General features: G+C 43.6%; 1 protein-coding gene across 5 annotated transcripts in view; it reads left to right on the forward strand.

Moving 5' to 3' along the window:
* PDE5A (phosphodiesterase 5A) overlaps nucleotides 1-20,605 on the forward strand; it is a 461,491-nt gene that overhangs the window by 292,594 nt on the left and 148,292 nt on the right. For all 5 annotated transcript variants that reach the window (XM_073571847.1, XM_073571848.1, XM_073571845.1 and 2 more), the window contains 2 exons: nucleotides 7,090-7,227; nucleotides 19,459-19,526. In XM_073571847.1, coding sequence (XP_073427948.1) covers nucleotides 7,090-7,227; nucleotides 19,459-19,526 — 206 coding nt within the window. The remainder of the gene's footprint in view (nucleotides 1-7,089; nucleotides 7,228-19,458; nucleotides 19,527-20,605) is intronic.

Raw genomic sequence — 20,605 nt, forward strand, 5'->3', positions numbered from 1 at the left:
CCCTATTTGCATACTGGGGAAGCAGTGTGTGCGCTTCAAGCCCCGCCCCTCATTATGATGTCATAATGGTTGCCATGGCGACGCTGATGTCATCAAAGGTTGCAAGCCCCGCCGCCGCTCATTATGATGTCATAATGGTTGACTATGGAATGGAGGATGTGTGATGAGTATATGGGATGGAGGATATGTATGATGGGTATATGGGAACGGGACTATGGGATGGAGGATGTGTGATGGGTATATGGGCACTGGACTATGGGATGGAGGATATGTATGACGGGTATATGGGCACGGGACTATGGGATGGAGGATATGTATGACGGGTATATGGGCACGGGACTATGGTATGGAGGATATGTATGACGGGTATATGGGCACGGGACTGTGGGATGGAGGATATGTATGATGGGTATATGGGCACTCGACTATGGGATGGAGGATATGTATGATGGGTATATGGGCATGGGACTATGGGATGGAGGATATGTATGATGGGTATATGGGCATGGGACTATGGGATGGAGAATATGTATGATGGGTATATGGGCACTCGACTATGGGATGGAGGATATGTATGATGGGTATATGGGCACGGGCCTATGGGATCGTGGATGTGTGATGGGTATATGGGCACGGGACTATGGGATGGAGGATTATTATAATTTGTTATAACTAACCACAGTTAGTTACTATGCCCGGGTATATGGGCACGGGACTGTGGGATGGAGGATATGTATGATGGGTATATGGGCACTCGACTATGGGATGGAGGATATGTATGATGGGTATATGGGCATGGGACTATGGGATGGAGGATATGTATGATGGGTATATGGGCATGGGACTATGGGATGGAGAATATGTATGATGGGTATATGGGCACTCGACTATGGGATGGAGGATATGTATGATGGGTATATGGGCACGGGCCTATGGGATCGTGGATGTGTGATGGGTATATGGGCACGGGACTATGGGATGGAGGATTATTATAATTTGTTATAACTAACCACAGTTAGTTACTATGCCCGGGTATATGGGCACGGGACTATGGGAAGGAGGATAATTTAATTTGCTACAACTAACCACAGTTAGTTACTATGCCCGGGCAGCGCCGGGCTCTTCAGCTAGTAGATATATATATAAATAAATATATTCATCTTTTACATTTTAAAAATTACAAAAAAGAAAATAGACCAATGCTAAAATTTAGGCTTGCTGAATGGTTAGCACCTAGTAGCACACCCTTTTTGAAAGTATTGTAGCTTGTAAACTCTTTTTGCAGCTAGCCAAGAGTCTTTCAATTCTTGTTTGAGGGATTTTCATCCATTCTTCCTTTGGAAAATTCTTCCAGTTCTGTGAGATTTCTGTGTAGCCTTGCATGCACCACTACTTTGAGATCTAGCCACAGATTTTCAATGATGTTCAGATCAGGGGATTGTGAGGGCCATTGTAAAACCTTCAGCTTGTGCCTTTTATGGTAGTATATTGTGGATTTTGATGTGCATTTATGATCATTATCGATTTGTAGAAGCCATCCATTTCAACTTCAGCTTTTTTACAGATGGTGTTGTTTGCTTCAAGAATTTGTTGAAATTTCATGGAATCCATTCTTCCCTTTACCTGTGAAATTTTTCCTGTGCCATTGGCTACAACAGAACCCCAATGCATGATTGGTCTATCCCCATGCTTAATGGTTGGCGAGATGTTATTTTCCTGAAATTCTGTGCCATTTTTTTCTCCACACATACACTACCGTTCAAAAGTTTAGGGTCACTTAGAAATTTCCTTATTTTTGAAAGAAAAGCACAGTTTTTTCCAATGAAGCTAACATTAAATGATTCAGAAATACACTCTATATATTGTTAATGTGGTAAATGACTATTCTAGCTGCAAACATCTGGTTTGTAATGCAATATCTTCATAGGTGTATAGTGTTAGGGTTGTGGATCACACTAAAGATAAAATATAAGAGAGTGCAATCGCAACCCGGGCTACACTGTGCAGAAATGGTATACTGCTGCTAGGTAATGGCGGAGTTCTATCTGAACACCGTCAGGTAACCACTGACCCGGTGCGTATAGGAGGGCGAACACTGTTACTTCACAGAGCCGCTGGAAGTAAAGCCAGAGCCTGTTAACCTCACAGGACTCGGCTGGGGGAGTGCTGCTATACGGTCACAAGACTCTGCCCCAGAGACAAGGGAAAGGGTCCCTCTAGACCAGGAGCGCTCAGCGCCACAATTGCGGTGAGCGAGAGACGCGCAAGGGTGCACGGCGCCTCACTGGCATGCGCCACTAATCACCCAAGGTTGGGCTAAACAGTGCACAACTTGCGCATGGCGCTGCAATGGCAGGTGCTGACTTGGTGCGATACGGTAGTGCCTTATACAGGATGACATCACCAGACGCTAGTGTGTGATAATGCTAGGAGCATGGTGGCGGAAACATAGCCACCCATTGGCGCTGACTCAGATACCCTAACACATGCGTATCAAAGGAGGGGGTAATATAATGCGTCATTCACCAGATTCATGCATCCATCATCACACATACCAATAACAAAATGAGTCTATACTAACACATGGCCGAGCGGCCATGCAACCCTTTTATAGCAGTGTCCTTCCGGGACCTTCCTGATGGTCCAATTCGAGCTGCTTGAGGACCTGAGCACGTGACCTCCGACCTCCTATGAGAGGCATGCTCAGTGGGCTGCAAAAGGGACTTAGACTCTGGAGCTGCTTGCAGCTGACTAGTGCAGACTGCTATAGCTGAACCAGGGAAGGCAGCAGTAACCAACCCAACAGCACTAGCTTGAGCAAGACGCCGGGATCTCCGCCTTTGCTGAGCAGGCTCCACTGCAGCTGGGACTGAATGGTAGACACCAGAAGGCAAAGCTTGGGATTCCCACAGTACAGAGGCAGGAACCCGACACCTAACATATAGAGGCCCATTTTCAACAACCAGCACTCAAGTGTTCTTATGGTACTTTGTGTTTGCTAACTGTGTAAGAAGGGTAATGGATGGTTAGAATACCCTTGAAAACCCTTGTGCAAGTATGTTAGCATAGCTGAAAACAGTTTGGCTGATTGGAGAAGCTATAAACCTGACCTTCCTTTGAGCTAGTTGAGAATCTGAAGCATTACATTTGTTGGTTCCATTAAACTTTCAAAATGGCCAGAAAAAAAGAACTTTCATGTGAAACTCGACAGTCTATTCTTGTTCTTAGAAATGAAGGCTATTCCATGCGAGAAATTGCCAAGAAACTGAAGATTTCCTACAAAGGTGTGTACTACTACCTTCAGAGGAGAGCACAACCAGACTCCAACCAGAGTAGAAAGAGAAGTGGGAGGCCTGTAGTTGAGAAACTGACGCCTCACAGGTCCTCAACTGGCAGCTTCATTAAATAGAACACGCAAAACGCCAGTGTCAACATCTACAGTGAAGAGGCGATGATGCTGGCCTTCAGGGCAGAGAGGCAAAAGAAAAAGCCATGTCTGAGACTGACTAATAAAAGGAAAAGTTTAATATGAGCAAAAGAACACAGACATTGGACAGAGGAAGATTGGAAAAAACTGTTATGGACAGTCGAAAGCAAGTTTGAGGTGATTGGATCACACAGAAGAACATTTGTGAGACGCAGAACAACTGAAAAGATGCTGGAAGAGTACTTGACGCCATCTGTCCAGCATGGTGGAGGTAATGTGATGGTCTGGGGTTGCTTTGGTGCTGGTAAAGTAGGAGATTTGTACAAGTTAAAAGGGATTTTGAATAAGGAAGGCTGTCACTCCATTTTGCAACGCCATGCCATACCCTGTGGACAGCGCTTGATTGGAGCCAATTTCATCCTACAACAGGACAATGACCCAAAGTACACCTCCAAATTATGCAAGAACTACTTAGGGAAGAACCAGGCAGCTGGTATTCTATCTGTAATGGAATGTCCAGCGCAGTCACCAGATCTCAACCCCATTGAGCTGTTGTGGGAGCAGCTTGACCGTATGGTACGCAAAAAGTGACCATCAAGCCAAACCAACTTGTGGAAGCGGCTTTTGGAAGCATGGGGTGAAATTTCTCCAGATTACCTCAGCAAATTAACTGCTAGAATGCCAAAGGTCTGCAATGCTGGAATTGCTGCAAAGGGAGCATTCTTTGACGAAAGCAAAGTTTGAAGGAGAAAGTTATTATTTCAAAAGAAAAATCTTTTTTTCGAACCTTGTCAATGTCTGCGCTAGATTTTAAATTTATTTAGCAAGTCATTTGATTAATAAAGTTATGAGAAATTTAGGTATACTATAATGCCAAAGATTTCACTTACTTCTTACATTAGATGAGAGATATTTATTGTAAATACTGCAATACTATACATATAGTATAATGCCTCCCATAGTCATCCGTATAGTATAATGTACAGCCCATAATCCTCCATATTGGATAATACGCAGGCCATAGCCTTTATATAATATAATGCACTGCCCATATTCCTTCATATACTATAACGCACAGCTAATTTTCCTCCATATAGTATAATGCACCTCCATATATAATGCATAGCCCATAGTTATTGAAGTAGCGTAATGCACAGCCTATAGTCACACATGTAATATAATGGACAGCCCATAGTCATCCATATATTATAATCCACAGCCTATAGTCATGCATGTAGTTTAGTGCACAACCCATAGTCATCCATTCATGTAGTATAATGCACAGCCCAGTCATCCATGTAGTATAATGAACAGCCCATAGTCATTCATGTAGTATAATGCTCAGCTCATAGTCATCCATGTAGCAGAATGCACAGCCCATAGTCATCCATGCAGTAGTAAGGCCACCGTGTACGCACTGATTAAAAAAAAAGAATACTCACCTCCCATCTGCTCCCCCACCATGCAGTCTCCTCTTCTGAAGCTGGCAGCTGACTTCAGCTTGCAAGTGACAGGAGCGCATGATGGCACTGCTATGCGCTCCCTGTCATGTACATGCTGACTACAGCTGCAGGCCTCTTATTGGCCTGCAGCGTGTTTTCCCACTCATGGACCCGATGGGTCTGTGCACTGCAATACATTTCAGCTGAATTTTCGTCCAAGGACACACATCCAGCTGAACCATTTGCTGGCGTCAATGGGCCCTTCAATCACTAGGCCCAGGCGGTCATGGTGGACATGAGGGTTTGTGTGACTTCATGTTTCCTTTTACCTTATAGAAAATATGGACAAGGGTTGTCTCAAAACAACCCCACTAATTTCTATCAAATCTGTATGTATCTGTATGTTGGTGCTTTGCCCTGCATAACTTATGGGATGAATTTAATAAAAATGTAATATGCCCGTCTTCTGTTTAATGTTACGTTCCCATGGTGAGTATTCAGTGAGTTTTTTATGTTGCGGATTTTCTGCACCATTTGTGCGCCAATTAGCTAAATTTAGGATAAGAGGGTATTCATTTTTGTTCACATATGTTTTTATTATGTTTTTGATGCTGTGATTTTTGTCTCTTTTTGGTATGTCATGTTTTAAATAAAACTGCTTTCTTTTTGAAACGCCTTGGTATTTCACTTTAGCAAAACTTTATTGATACAGTCAGGTGTGGATTACACGTGTTTTAAAGCTTTATGCAGTGGAAACTCACTAAAAACGCGTATGCCTTTTTTCCTGCAGATTTTTTGCATCCTATGCAATTCTATGGGGAAATTCTGCACATAAAACTCAGCTAACTCGCAAGCGAAATTGAAACATTGCACATTTCAAACACGCAACTGCAGGTTAGTTCACACAGCAAAAAAATAAAAAAGAACACAGTGTGCATGAGATTTCTATAAATCCCATCCACTTTACTTTTTATAAAATGCAGTGAAAATAGACATACACAGTGTAAAAACTCACCATACTCTCATTTTGGGAACTTAACCTTATACAGAAGCCCCTTAGTATAACATGTGTCAAATTTAATAAAAAGCGCATTTGGCACATCTTTGGACTGCCAGTGAGCAACAAAATAAAATTGCAGGTAAGAGGTTATCTAGGCACCCACCACACCCGACATGCGTTTTGCAATGAAACAAAAGGGATGAAGCTTTTCATTGCGAAATGTGTGTCGGGTATGGTGGGTGCCTTGATAACCTCTTACCTGCAGGTAATATTACTTAGCTGCATATGTGTCAGACCATATGATAGAGCTAAGTAACACTACCTGCAAGTAAGAGGTTATCCAAACACCCACCACACCCTATGCGCATTTCACAATGAAACAAAAGGGATGAAGCATTTCATTGCAAAACGCGCGTCGGGTGTGGTGGGTGCCTGGATAATCTCTTACCTACAGGTAATATTACTTAGCTCTATCATATGGTCTGACACATTTGTAGCTATCTATTTATGATGTTTAATTAACACTATGGATACTTACCTTTCACAATGCACTTGCTGATTACATGTGTTTGTTTACAACTATTTTGCTGCTATAATATGGACTGTATCTCCACAAATTATATGTTGTTACTCTGTAATATTCCTGTTACCTTATACAATATGTTGTGACCTAATTTGGCTTCCAGGATCACCCACCTTTTCCTATCTCTGGTGCTTTACCTTTTTAATATCTTTTTTAATATCTTTTTATGAATAAAGTTTATGTTTTGCTATAACAAATATTGCTTTAGCATTTTTGGTGTGCTATATCTATCAAAATAATCATATAGGTGTATTTGTAGATTAAGGGCATGGTCAGACAGCCATATAACACGGACGACGATCGTATCGTAAGGCATAGACTGACAAGAAACTGTTACATTCGGGTCAGCAGAGCCAATTGTCAGTCCATGCCCTGCAATGCAATCATCATCCGTGCTATATAGCTGTCTGACCGCACACTGTAGTATTACATGTATCTTTGTATGAAATGGAACTTGCATTTAAATCTTTTCAAAATAAGCAAAATGTTGGTGGCATGATGTACAGTCTATCTATGAAGAATGGAGTTTAAAAATGTACAAATTGTTCTACCCCCAAAAAATACCTTGTACAGCGAAGTGACCAGATAAGTAGAAATGGGTTTTTTAAACTGAGACATTTTTCATTTGAAATTGTAGGTTCTACTTGACCTTGCAACATTAATTTTTGAAGAACAACAGTCACTGGAGGTTATCCTAAAGAAGATTGCAGCAACTATTCTGTCCTTCATGCAGGCTCAGAGATGTACCATCTTCATTGTGGATGAGGACTGTCCCGTGAGTAAACAGTATGGAATTACTATCTTACATTATATTCTAATACTCCTCCCAGAAATATGTCATGGTGCATGTCATGGCACACTACACTTTAGGCTATATTCACATGGCAGTATTTTTGATCAGTATTTTTGTGCCAAATCCAGAAGTGTCTCTAAAACACAGAACAGGTGTTTTTCTGTAAGTTCAAATCCTGGTTTTGGCAAACAAACGCTGCTGAAAAATACCGACTAAATATTGACGTGTGAATAAGCCCTGATGTTGCATCGCATTGGCTTGGCCCTATAGTATGGTCTATTTCCTTGAGGGTCTTAACAAAGAGCAAAGAGCTATCCCATATTACCCCAAGCTATCTATGCCTGATACAATACTCTAAGTTACCTTACCTTTTCGGGACTCCTGCCTAATATAGGAATATACCCACCCGCTGCCCAGCAACTAGAAGAAGTACCACACTGTGAAGGTATTCTGTATCCATTCCAACCCACTACTATATGCATAGTATGTGTAGGTGTGCACAAGTTTTTTCTCTCCAGCGAAGAAAAACGGTCCAGCTATTCTGATCAGATTGGTATCAGTTTTTCTCACAGGTGGGGAGAATAAAAAAAGTTTTTCCACCCCTTCCCATTCTGTCAGTCCATGAAAATTGGACCACACTTGGATTTCATCTGAGTACGGACCTACGGTGTGATGTTTTTCACAAAGCCATATACTTGCATTGCAAATTTTGATCCAACACTTGGAAAACCAAAGATAGCACTCATCCGATATAATCGGATTTATCACTAAACATAATTGACTTCCATCAACACAACAGATATTAAATGCAATTGTTTAAAATGACTTGGCAACAATGCATACCAGTTACAGGTAGAAAAAGACAATACAAAGAAAGGTCATATAAAAGTATTTACATAAACCAAACTAAACTAAAGTTACCTCCCGAAGGCCTTTTTCACACGTCAGTGGCTCCGGTACGTGTAGTGACAGCTTCCTCACATACAGGAGACACTGACACATATAGACACATTAAAATGAATGTGTCTCTGCGGTCTGTGTGAAAAGCATGGAGACATGTCAGTGTTTGTGGGAGCGCACGGTCCGCAAAAGTGCTGAACACGTGTACACGGAGAACAGTTCGCACTAACCTCTGTGCCCATGGACAGCCACCAGGGAAGAAGCGCTACTGTAAGCGATATTCCCCAGCGGCTGGTTCTGACCACGACTGTCATTCAAGTGTGAAGAACCCGACAAAGCTCCAGAATAGGTGCATCTAATAAATGTGCCTTTTCTGGGCAGCTGGAGGCTGCTTTTTTTTAGGCTGTGGGGGGCCAAGATCAATGGCCCCTTACCAGTTGGAAAATAGCAGCCCCCAGCTGTGAGTTTCGCCGGGTTGGTTACAAATAAAAGGGGGACCCCACGTCAGGTTTTTTCATTCTTCTCACCAGCCACCGAGGAACAGCACTTACTGTAGAGCTTCTTCCCCGGCAGCCATCCGTGTGGTCCTGATGCGCACACAGTTGCCACATGTGTGCCACACGGAGGTACCACGTATCCACACAGAAACACGGAGAGCTCCGGTACCATTTTTTCCGGTATCGGAATTATCTGGACGTGTGAGACCACCCTAAGTGTGGTGATAAGATATTCCAGTCAGTGGAGCTTGGTATTCAGATCTTGATGTAGTCCTTTATCCAGGGAGCGGTGGTTCAATGTTATATTAAAGCTCCATACACACAGACTATAGTCCAGCCTCAATGTAAGTGGGTTTTAAAATTTTTCCCTGGGGAAGAACACCTTGTACCTTTGGCCAATTTTCTTGGTTTCTTCTGCCCACTAGTCAATACAGTTGGTAACCGAGCAAGATGAATTTATGATTATGATTCACTCTCATGGTGCTTAAGACAAATACAATATGGAGACTATCCTCCTATAACCCTTCACTTTTTTTTGCCAGTCTCAGAAATAGGATATGAGACCAGCAGGGGATCATCAACGTATTGCAGCTTCGCTATTAAGTTTTGTAGCAACTGAAGGTGACCGACAGGGAAGATAATGGATGGAGTATATATCTCCCCCAGAAAGTTAAGGTGGGCGAGATATTAAAAGCCGGGTAGTACTGCTAGGTGCAGCAGCTTAGATGCAGAGCCATTTTATTTATGATAGTTCCGGGCCTGGTTTTTATTGGACTGATGATGAGGATTTAGTGGTGGGGCACATATCTCTCACTCTCGCTTCAGTACGGGTGGTATTGGAGGCTTAGCCAGCTCAGCTGACAGAGGTCGTCTCATTACGGACACAGAAAAGGCTGAAGGAAAAGCTTCAGTGTCACAGCCTCCTCGCTGACATAATTGTTCCTGAGGAGGAAATGCACATTGAGTAAATGTGTTAAATCCTGAGATGATGAAAGCCAAGCCCGCGTACATCGCTGGTTGTGGTGTGGTATGTTAGTTAATGCCTAGCTGGGCAAGTCTTTGTTGTTTTTGGTTTCTTTACTGTTTGTTACCTTTTTGGCTTAAAATAAAGCTCGCACTTTCTTTATATGGACTGTGTCTTCCAATTGTATTGCCACGATGCCCTACAACGCCCTGGCGTGTTACACAGCATGCATACGCATATACTGTAATTTCAGCAAAAAATACATAGTAAGACACAGAGAGAGTCTATAACAAATGTTATGTGTTTGTCACAGTATGAGATTACAGACCATGGATTCTGGGGATTCTGTAATCACATTCGGTGCATTATTTGATTGTTTACTTTACATATGATCTAGACAGATACGCTTTAATACAGGCCAATTCAAAAAATAAATCATTGCACTCCGTTTTGATCACCGAATGCCAAACGTTCATAGACACTTTGTCTCTTCAGCAGCACTCCTCATAAAAACTTGCCTTTTTGGGCCATTACAGACCACCGTTTTGATATTTCTATGTTAAAAAAAGGACCGTCAACCTTTTACTGGCAACAAACATGGAATACACTAAACATGAAATTGGGAGAAAAAAAATCAGCTTTTTTTTTTTACACCATTTAATGTCTGTGTTATGTAGCATACATTGTTTGTTGGTGTGTAACATGCAATGTGTGTATGTGTGACAAGCAATGTGTATGATTGCGTGGATATTACATATGGTGTGAATAATATGCACTTTGTATGTATGTAACATGCAGCAGATGTGTGTGAAACTTAAAGCTTATATGTGCGTAGCATGCAGTGTGAATAACTTATTGTGTATGTTACATGCAATGTATATAATAGTGTGTACTTGCAAATGCAGTGTTTATAACATTCAGTGTACGTGTGTGTAACATGCATGTATTGTAAACCTGCAATGTTTATATAGCATGTAGCCTGTGTGTCTAACATACACTATATGTTTAGCATGGAGTGTATGCATTTAACATGCAATATGTACACTGTATTTTTCGGATTATAAGATGCACTTTTTCCCCAAAATTTTGGGGGAACATGGGGGTGAAAGTTATAATGTGAATGTAGCTTACTGGCTGCTGTGGAACGGGGTCCTAGGGGTGCTGCTGCAGGAAGTTTCTGGTGGCGGCAGGATCGGAGCGATGCTGCAGGTCACAGGCTGGTGGGATGGGGTGTTCTGCACTGCGGGGGGCTCCGCCAACGTTTTGTTAAAGGTTGGAGCCCCTGCACTTTTCATGCTTTCCAAAGTGGTGGACTGCTGCAAGCGGCACGTGCAGATTAAGATCTCGGCACCGTCTCACAAGATCTCGGCACATGAGATCTCAATTGCTCATGTGCCGACTCTGGCGACCATTTTCCCCTGACTCCATCACACTGGCAAGCATGGAAAGTGTAGGAGCTCTGGACTTTCACAAATTGGCCTACCATCCTGGGACCCGCATCATGGTAGGGCCCTTCCTACCTGGCCCCAATCCGTATGCAATGCGTTTTTAATATCTTTTACATACTTTAATCTCTATGTAAATTAAAGCTAGTTTTCTAACTAATAAAGCAATCTTATATATAGATATAGATCTTTAGATATGGGAGAGAGCGAGATATAGAGAGTCGTCAGATATTTAATAAGCTCTGTGGAGCTTATGCAGCAGATTTTTAGGAATTATTGTGGAAAAATAAATAGTGTGGGGTCCCCCCTAATTTTAATAACAAGCTAAGGGAAAGCAGACAGCTGTGAGCTGGTCTTATTAGTCAGGGAAGCGGCCAATTATCATGGAGCTTCCCAGCCTATTAATATCAGCTCACAGCTGTCTGCTTAGCCTTTACTGTTTTTTGTTTTGTTTTTTTTAAGGGCTGACCCTAAAAAAATGATGGGTATCCCTAGTTTTATTAAACAGCGAAGGGTAAGCAGACAGCTGTAGACTGATATTAATAGACTGGGAAGGTCCATGGTTATTGGCCTCTTCCAAGCTTAATATGACCAGCCCTCAGCCTCCCCAGAAATGGCGCATCCAGTAGATGCGTTAATTCTGGCGCTTAGCCTCAACTCTTCCCGATTGCCCTGGTGAATTGGCAATTGGGGTAATGGTTTTGGGGTTGATATCAGCTGTGTAATGTCTGCTGAAATCAAACCCAGTGGTAAGTATTGGAGAGGTGTCTGTCCGACATCCCCATTACTAACCCCGTATTCAAATGAAATATACACACACACACTTTAATTGTAAAGAGCACTCTCCGGCAATTCCTCTCTTTTACCCATTCACTACCATAAAGAATAATTTACAATGGCCACCGTTATCCATATGTACTTGACTGATGAAATGTCTGGTTTCCTTTGAGAAGTATGCTTAAAAATCAGACGGCACATGTATGGTCCATGTGGTGTGTGATTTTTTTTTTTCTTGCACCCATTGATGAGTGCAATTCTCATTGACGAGTCCGATTCCCATAGACAATCGCAGCATGCTGTGATTTTTTTTCCTCAATCCAATCCGAACTGAGAAAAAAAATCTAATCCCAACTGAGAAAAAAAACCTCACAGTTAAACACCGAATGATTGTATAACATTGGTCAGAGAGCAATGCGATGTTTTCTCGCATTGCACTCATCCGATTTATACATCAGTGTCAGCGAAGCCTTAATGTGAAACTATACATACAGAACAAGTACATACAGCAGAATGTGGAGGAGATAGATGAGGAAAAACAGCAGTAGGTGGATGTGCATTGAATACTGAGTTAACCCAGCTCAGAAAAGAGAATGAGGATGATAGTCAGTGTGAAATTGATGATTATGATGACCACCTATCGCAGAGGGATCAGGATAGTGAACAACTCAGTTGTTCTGTCAAGCATGGCATGCTACCTGCTCAATTTCTTGTGGGATGACAGGCGTAAAATTAACCTCAGGCAAAAGGATGACTATTGGATAACCATTCTTTTAGACTTTTTCTATTAAAGCAACCAAGATAAGATGGGCTGTTTAGAGAAGCTTTTGCTGGACAGATGCCTTCTGACTGCATATCTGACCAGGAGAGCCCTCTTTGCTCCCGACCGAGACACCCTTGCCTGTATCATCCTTATAGAAACAAAAAAAGCAACAGTAGCAAGTAAAGTATACAAGTGCTTCTCACTAAATTAGAATATCATCAAAAATGTAATTTATTTCAGTTCTTCAATACAAAAAGTGAAACTAAACAGAGTGATCTATTTCAAGTGTTTATTTCTGTTAATGTTGATGATTATGGCTTACAGCCAATGAGAACCCAAAAGTCATTATCTCAATAAATTAGAAAAACACTTGCAAAGGCTTCCAAAGCATATAAAAAGATACATTGGTCTGTTTCAGTAGGCTCCACAATCATGGGGAAAACTGCTGACTTGACAGATGTACAGGAGGCAGTCATTGACACACTCCCCAAGGAGGGCAAGCCACAAAAGTCAATGCTAAAGAATCTGGCTGATCACAGAGTGCTGTATCTGACCCGTCCCGGGGGCAGCGGGGCACTCGGTACCGGGCCCGTCGACTTCAATGGCTGCTGCGGATCCTGTCAGAATTTGTCACTCAGGTGATTCCTTGATCCTATATGGCTGCCTCTCTGGGAAGATAACTGTGGGATTCACTGTGGCCCATACAGCAACCACAACTGTTAGCTTGCTAGTTAAGTTCGTTGTTTAGTTCGCTAGGCTAGGGGCTGAGACCCTTCTGCGACCTGATTTCTTCTCCCACCTGATAGCAATCAGCATGGGACTCTAGAAATTACACTCTTTCCTCCCGGGAGCTTTCCTCCAAGCCAATCTATCCGGCAGCTCCTCCTGACAGGAGCTGCTCCAAGCACATCCTTTCTCCTGCTCTTCCCCTGAGGGAACTCTCTCAACTGTCTTCAAATCTCAAACTCTTTCTCTAAGCTCCGCCAACTCGCTGTTCCCATTGGCTACCATACATCACTCCACTTTCTAAGCTCCTCCCCATTACCTACCTTCCCCACTAGCTCCCAACACCCTTTTCTAGCCAGTCTGGGATGAGGCCCTCCTCCCGTAGGGTACGCCCAGGTGCCCTGACTAGCTAGTGTGTGTGCTGAGTGCAGTGTTAGGACTGTGATGAGGTGCCCCCACCTTACCTAGTCCTGAGATACCACACCTCTGGATGAGATGCAGTACCTCTGTGGCGACTGGACCCGCAGGGGCGCCACATTCGCCCCCTGTTAAACCCACCACATCCGCGGGCTGAAAATAAAGCAAAAGATGCTACAGAAGAACAAACAACAATTCATATTTTTTTAAACAATTCTGTCAGCAGTTGACAATTTATGTTCTATGATTAAACTTCTTCTCCAGGGAGAGGCACTTTTTCTTTAAATGTTACCTAAATAACTTTATTTATACTACTCTTAACTCTTAAGCGCAAACTGGTGACAACCGCTAGCTATGGTTCGCCACCTGGTACCAGTTTTTTATTTAAAAACTTCACATTTTTATTCTATACTAAGATATTTCTAATTTTATCTTTAATAAATTTATTAATATTAAAATACTATCAATATATATTTACTATCAATTTATGAATACTAGCAACATTTTATCATAAATCCAACTGAATTCTTGGTAATTCCAGCTGGGGGATCTTGAAGTGTCCTTTTGCTGGTGGAGGACCCGCTCTAAACCTCCATCGGTGGTCCTGGGTGGGCTGCAGGACATTGATGGTCTTCCACTTCCAGATCCAGTTCTTGGCCACACCCGCGGGTTTTTGTTCAGGTCTGAGGTAGTTTGTTTATCAAGGGTTGTAGTAAAACCAAGAAGGAGCACCTTAAGAGGCGCAACTATTTACAAAAAGTTTGAGACCACTTCCAGATCTCTCAGTTTCTGAGTGCAACTGCACTGATGCCCAACTGGGCAAAACTGTAAACAGGCTAAATCAACAAGGCACAACGGTGCTTAAACCCTCCTGGGTAACTGTTTAGTATTTTAAGAGAACTTTTCAATTGTAATCACCCCCTGGGGTGATGGAAGCCTTATAACCATTCTGCTTCCAGGGTAAGTGATCTGGATGGCCTCTTATAGGCGGCCTGACATGTTGAGCCCCTCCTGGTGAGGTTGGTTTGGTGCTTGCTGTGGTGGGGGCAATAGCAGCCTGGGGTGTAGCTGCTCCAGATGCAGGGGCCACGGCCATACCTTCTTTCTCCTGATAATCAGGGTCCGGTGCAGGCAACAGGTAGAGGCTGTTAGCAGCAGCAGTCTTCCCAGCTGCCTGGTCAGCAACCATGGCAGGTGACAGCGGTGGTGAAGCTGGTGTAGGGACAGTACCCGGTGGAGCCATTGGCGGGACCTGCGCAGCCGCGTCAGGTTCGGGCAGGAGCACAGCCTCCGCATCCATGTTGGCTCCCGGTCCCACTGATAACACCTCCTGGCAGGCAGTGGCCGGCAGCAGTGTCAGGGTGTCAGGGTGGAGGCAGCAGCAACCGCTGGCGGCCATGTCGCAGAGGCCGCGCGGTTAGGGGAGGCTGCCAGGGACAGGGCTGGTGCAGCGGTGACAGGTACCGATGGTGCAGGTACCACAAGTGAGGATTCATCGTCTGTAGGCCCCTCCCGGGTGCGCTGCTCTTTCAGTTCTTGCAGGGCCTCCTGCCTCAGCTGCAGGCTGCCGTTCAGCAGGGCGATCTCCTCCTCTCCTCGGAGCATTGGCCATGACGCAGTCACATAATCATACAGGCAGGGGAATTTAATGGTTTTTTTGTGCTCTTCCTTGAGTGTCACCTGTAATGACATGCCCCTCTTCACCGCTCTGGTGGCCATTTTCAGAGTTCATGTCACAGTTCAATAAATCCTTTCTTTTACACATTTTAGTCATTTTTATCGCTCAAATCCATCAAAATCTTCGGCATACAGGACCCGGTGATACCGGGCTTCGTTTATCCTGTTCGTGACGCCAAACATGACGCGCCCGGGGTGCTCGGTACCGGGCCTGTCGACTTCAATGGGAGATGGTGTCACGGCAGCTGGGACCCAGTCCATGGCCCCAGGCGGTCAAAGGCAATTGTTTGTGTGGTATTTAAGTAGATGGGAATAAAGTTTATGTTTGGATATGTGACGCCACCTGTGGTATTCTGGTCAGAGGTGACCAGCGCTGCTGTGCTGCTTCTCTGGGATGGATGTTCAGCGCAGCTATGATGTTGTAGCCCTCCACAGGTAGGGCTGTAGTCCCAGGGCAGAATAGATGAAGTTGTTGGTAGGGTTGTGGTGTGGAGTGGAGGAGTGGCGCAGGAATAAAATGGAGGACACAATCGCATGTAGTTCAATGGGCTTTACTCACAGTCTGTCTGCAGTACAGATGCCCGCTTCAGTGCTGAGTCCTCCAGGTCAGGGGTCCAGTAAACTTCCAGGTAGATGAGTACACCCCTTCAACACTCCCCTTCAGTATGTTCCTTCCTAGGCTGTCTCACTGTACTGGTTTCCTCTCCTTTCTCCCTTTCCAGCACCTTCACAGTCAATGTCCCAGGCTAGCTGCCGCGTATCCTGTCAGAATTTGTCACTCAGGCGGTTCCTTGATCCTGTATGGCTGCCTTTCTGGGAAGATAACTGTGGTATTCGCTGTGGCCCATACAGCAACCACAACTGTCAGCTCGCTAGTTAAGTTCGTTGTTTAGTTCACTAGGCTAGGGGCTGAGACCCTTCTGTGACCTGATTTCTTCTCCCACCTGATAGCAATCAGCGTGGGACTCCTCGAAATTCCACTACTTCCTCCCGGGAGCTTTCCTCCAAGCCAATCTATCCGGCAGCTCCTCCTGACAGGAGCTGCTCCAAGCACATCCTTTCTCCTGCTCTTCCCCTGAGGGAACTCTCTCAACTGTCTTCAAATTTCCCACTCTTTCTCTAAGCTCCGCCAACTCGCTGTTCTCATTGGCTACTCTACATCACTCCACTTTCTAAGCTCCTCCCCATTACCTACCTTCCCCACTAGCTCCCAACACCATTTTCTAGCCAGTCTGGGATGAGGCTCTCCTCCCGTAGGGTACGCCCAGGTGCCCTGACTAGCTAGTGTGTGTTGAGTGCAGTGTTAGGACTGTGGTGAGGTGCCCCCACCTTACCTAGTCGTGAGATACCACACCTCTGGATGAGATGCAGTACCTTTGTGGCGACTGGACCCACAGGGGCGCCACATATCCAAGCATATTAAAAAAAAGTTGAGTGGAAGGAAAATGTGTGGTAGAAAAAACTGCACAAGCAACTGGGATAACTGCAGCCTTGAAATCATTGTTAAGAAAAGGCCATTCAAAAATTTGGGAAAGTTGCTGAAAGACCCGGTCTGCAGGGCGCAAAGGAGAGGGTTCTATTGATGCAAAAAATTCTTCATTTAGTAAAGAACAATTGGAATTTAAAAGAGTCCACAACGCGTGTCAACAGAATAGATCCGTCTTCCTCAGGTGCCACCTGAGGAAGACGGATCTATTTCGCTGAAACGCGTTGTGGACTCTTTTAAATTCCAATTGTTCCTTTAATCAATGAAGAATTTTTTGCATCAATAGAATCCTGTCCTTTGCGCCCTGCAGACCGGGTCTTTCAGCAACTTTCCTATAATTGTTCCTCTTTTGAGGCACCCGGCTGGAGCAGCATCGGATCCCCATCTGCATACCAATACCCACGCATAGCTGGCGCTCCTACAGACGGTCCCATCTGAAGTTCTTGCATTCAAAAATTTGGGGAGGGTTCACAACAAGTGGACTGCTGCTGGAGTCAATGCTTAAGGAGCCACCACACACAAACGTATCCAGCACAGTAACATTCCTTGTGTCAAGCCACTCATGATCAATAGGCAATGCCAGAAGTGTCTTAACAGGGCCAAGGAGAAAAAGAACTGGACTGTTGCTCAGTAGTCCAAGGTGTTGTTTTCAGATGAAAGTAAATTTTGCATTTCATTTGGAAATCAAGGTCCCAGAGTCTGGAGAAAGAGTGGACAGGCACACAATCCAAGCTGCTTGAGGTCTAGTGTGAAGTTTCCACAATCAGCGATGGTTTGGGGATCCATGTCATTTGATGGTTTAAGTTCATTAGTGATGAGCTAGCATACTCGTTACTCGAGATTTCCCGAGCATGCTCGGGTAATCTCTGAAAATTTGGATGTGCTTGGAGATTTAGTTCCTGTCGCCATAGCTGCATGATTTGCGGCTGCTAGCTAGCCTGAATACATGTGGGGATTGTCTGTTTGTTAGGAAATCCCCACATGTATTCAGGCTGTTTGCAAAGACTCTATATATGAGTTTCACTTTTTGTATTGAAAAACTGAAATAAACTTTTTATGATATTCTACTTTAGTGAGAAGCACTTGTATGTATCATTTAGGACCAGATATTTTACCAGCTGCTGCGCTAAACTGATTAACATCCGCAGAAAGAGGCACACTGTTTGAATATCCAGTTTCAATGCTTTCTCCAGCATAACCTTAAACCCCGACCCCCTGCACAGTGGCAAGAACAGGCTCGGTTTTCTATAGGGACACTATCATGTCCACTCTCCAGTGTACTGTAAGGGTGAGTATTCAGCTGAGCACAGGTGGCTTTTTCACAGCCAAACATAAAAGGTTATCCTCTGCAATTGTGAACAACCTTACATTTGTCAAAATGATTCAGGCATAGATTAGTGAAGATTTTTGTTCAACTATGGCTGATGCCAATGATTAGATTGGCCATAGTGCCTGTCTGCCTGTACCTTGTGTTATAAACTGTTCTGCTTCCAGTAAAGAGATCTCCATTCAGCCAGGCATCTCCTGTCTGTCTACTATTTAATATATATACTGTGCTGTTGTCCAGGCTGTCAGTGCTTAACTTACAAAGTTGGACATCTTCTTGCCTGTCCCATCATATTGTATTTGTGCAGTTTCGGTTGATGCCACAACCCCAGCCAATAGAAAACCACAAGTGTAATGCCAGTACTTTGTATTCTATAGCCATATTAAACTACTGCTGGGAACACTACTTCAAACAGGTTAAATAAACCAGTTGCTGATCCCCCAAAAAGGATAATTTTTGGACAGCTAAAAAAAATCATTGCTTCTTCACTTACCAAACAGCAAAACTATTCCAGAAAAGGAATAATTGTTTGACAGCCTTATGTCAAAAAGCCGTATAAGCACCATCTGCCCCTAAGATAGGATGATATTTGGATTGTTTTTGTATTTTAAAAAGTATAAAAGCACCAGTTGGTGCAGTGTGCTAATAAACAGTCTTACATCAGTTACCAGCCATTTACCCCTAGCCAGACATGTTAATCGGTTCAAGACCAGGCCATTTACCCATATTCCTGACCAGGCACATTTTTGGTTTTTTTTATACATACAGTTTAAAGAGCTGTAAAAATAAATTCTGATTCTGATATTCAAGGAATGAATGCTAGATTGGTAGGGATCCAAAACAGCTGACAGCTTGGCTTGCAATCATTGGGGGACAGTATTTGAGTGGTAGGAGCCCTAGTATTTATCACCAATCTAGTGGATAGCTGATACATGCTACTAGTCGGCACATTACCGCAACTATGCAAATTGCGTACTTGCAGTCACATGATCGCCCACTTGCATGGGGAATACAGGGGAATTGTATACTGGCACGATTCAGCAGTCTGCAGTTAAACAGTGACTGCATACTTTTATGCTTAGGCTGGAAGGGCCCTGTAATGCTGAATCTTAACTGCAGGTATTGACGACATTTCCCTTCATTTGTTTCTCCAATTCATAGTTTGTCTTTTTTAAGCAATAAATTATATCAAATCATGGCGTAATGTATAATTTTTAATATATTTTTTTGGTAGGAAACCTTTTCCAGTGTTTTTCATATGGAATCTGATGAACTACAAGAATCTGTAGATGCCATAAAAAGGTAATTATGAAACAAGTCATAACTAAATTGTGATACAACTTTTAGGCTGTGTCCACACACAGCGTTTTTTTAGCAGATTTTCCTATAAAACTGCTAAAAATAAGCTTCGCATTCATTTCTATGCATTTTGCACTTTTTGTGCGTACTGATGCGTTTTTACTTCGAAAAAACGCATAAAAACCATGCATTTCTTGCGCAAAAACCGCGCGGAAAACGCGCAGAAAAAAACGTGCGGCTTCTAGGAAGGGAGTCAGGTTTTTCAGCACAAATTTTCTGCTACATGTACACATAGCCTTAAAGGCGTTACAATTTTTAGTAAAAATTAAGATTCAGAAAACGTTAGGCTAAAGGAGCCTCTGATAGCTGTCAGCCAACAGGTGTTTATCCTCACAATAAAGACGCACACTCATATTGGAGATGTATGCATTTGTTCTGCATGGGGTCAGTGGAGCAAGCCATACCTTTCTGCAAGTGACTTATCTGGCTGCAGAATAAAAGGATCATGTGTTGTAATTCCCTGTGCCTGTGAGATGGAAAGCCCTTATACACATTAACTGCTGGCCCGGTCTCCATCATGTACTCTACTGTATGGGACCCTTAGGCTGGGATCACACACAGCGCGATACGGCCGAGTCTCGCAGGTTAAAACCAAGCTCTGGCACCGGCACTCCGGAGCGGAGCGTGCAGCTGCACAGCAATACATGGAGCTGCACGCTGCGCTCCGGAGTGCCGGTGCCAGAGCTTGGTTTTAACCTGCGAGACTCGGCCGTATCTCGCTGTAGTGTGACTCCGGCCTTAATGTTATAGTGTATGCCCCACAAACAACCTTGGGAGCCACATCTGTCATGAGAAAATAAATCTTACATTTGGATGCACACTACCACTTCACTCAAAGTCTATTTGAATAGATGGGGAGAGTGTGGTTGTGGTGTGCTGTGGGGGAGGATCAATGATATTGTAGAGGGGCTATCTGGGACAAGTAGTTCCCTTGCAGAATATGATATTGTCACGATAGCAGAAGTGGAGTGCTGGGCCCCTAAACTCTTCTTTCGTATCCGAAACCATTGTCAATAGTGAGA

The sequence above is a fragment of the Dendrobates tinctorius genome, unplaced genomic scaffold (assembly GCF_039654945.1).
Source record: "Dendrobates tinctorius isolate UK_male_01 unplaced genomic scaffold, ASM3965494v1 ptg000030l, whole genome shotgun sequence".
Classification (NCBI taxonomy): Eukaryota; Metazoa; Chordata; class Amphibia; order Anura; family Dendrobatidae; genus Dendrobates; species Dendrobates tinctorius.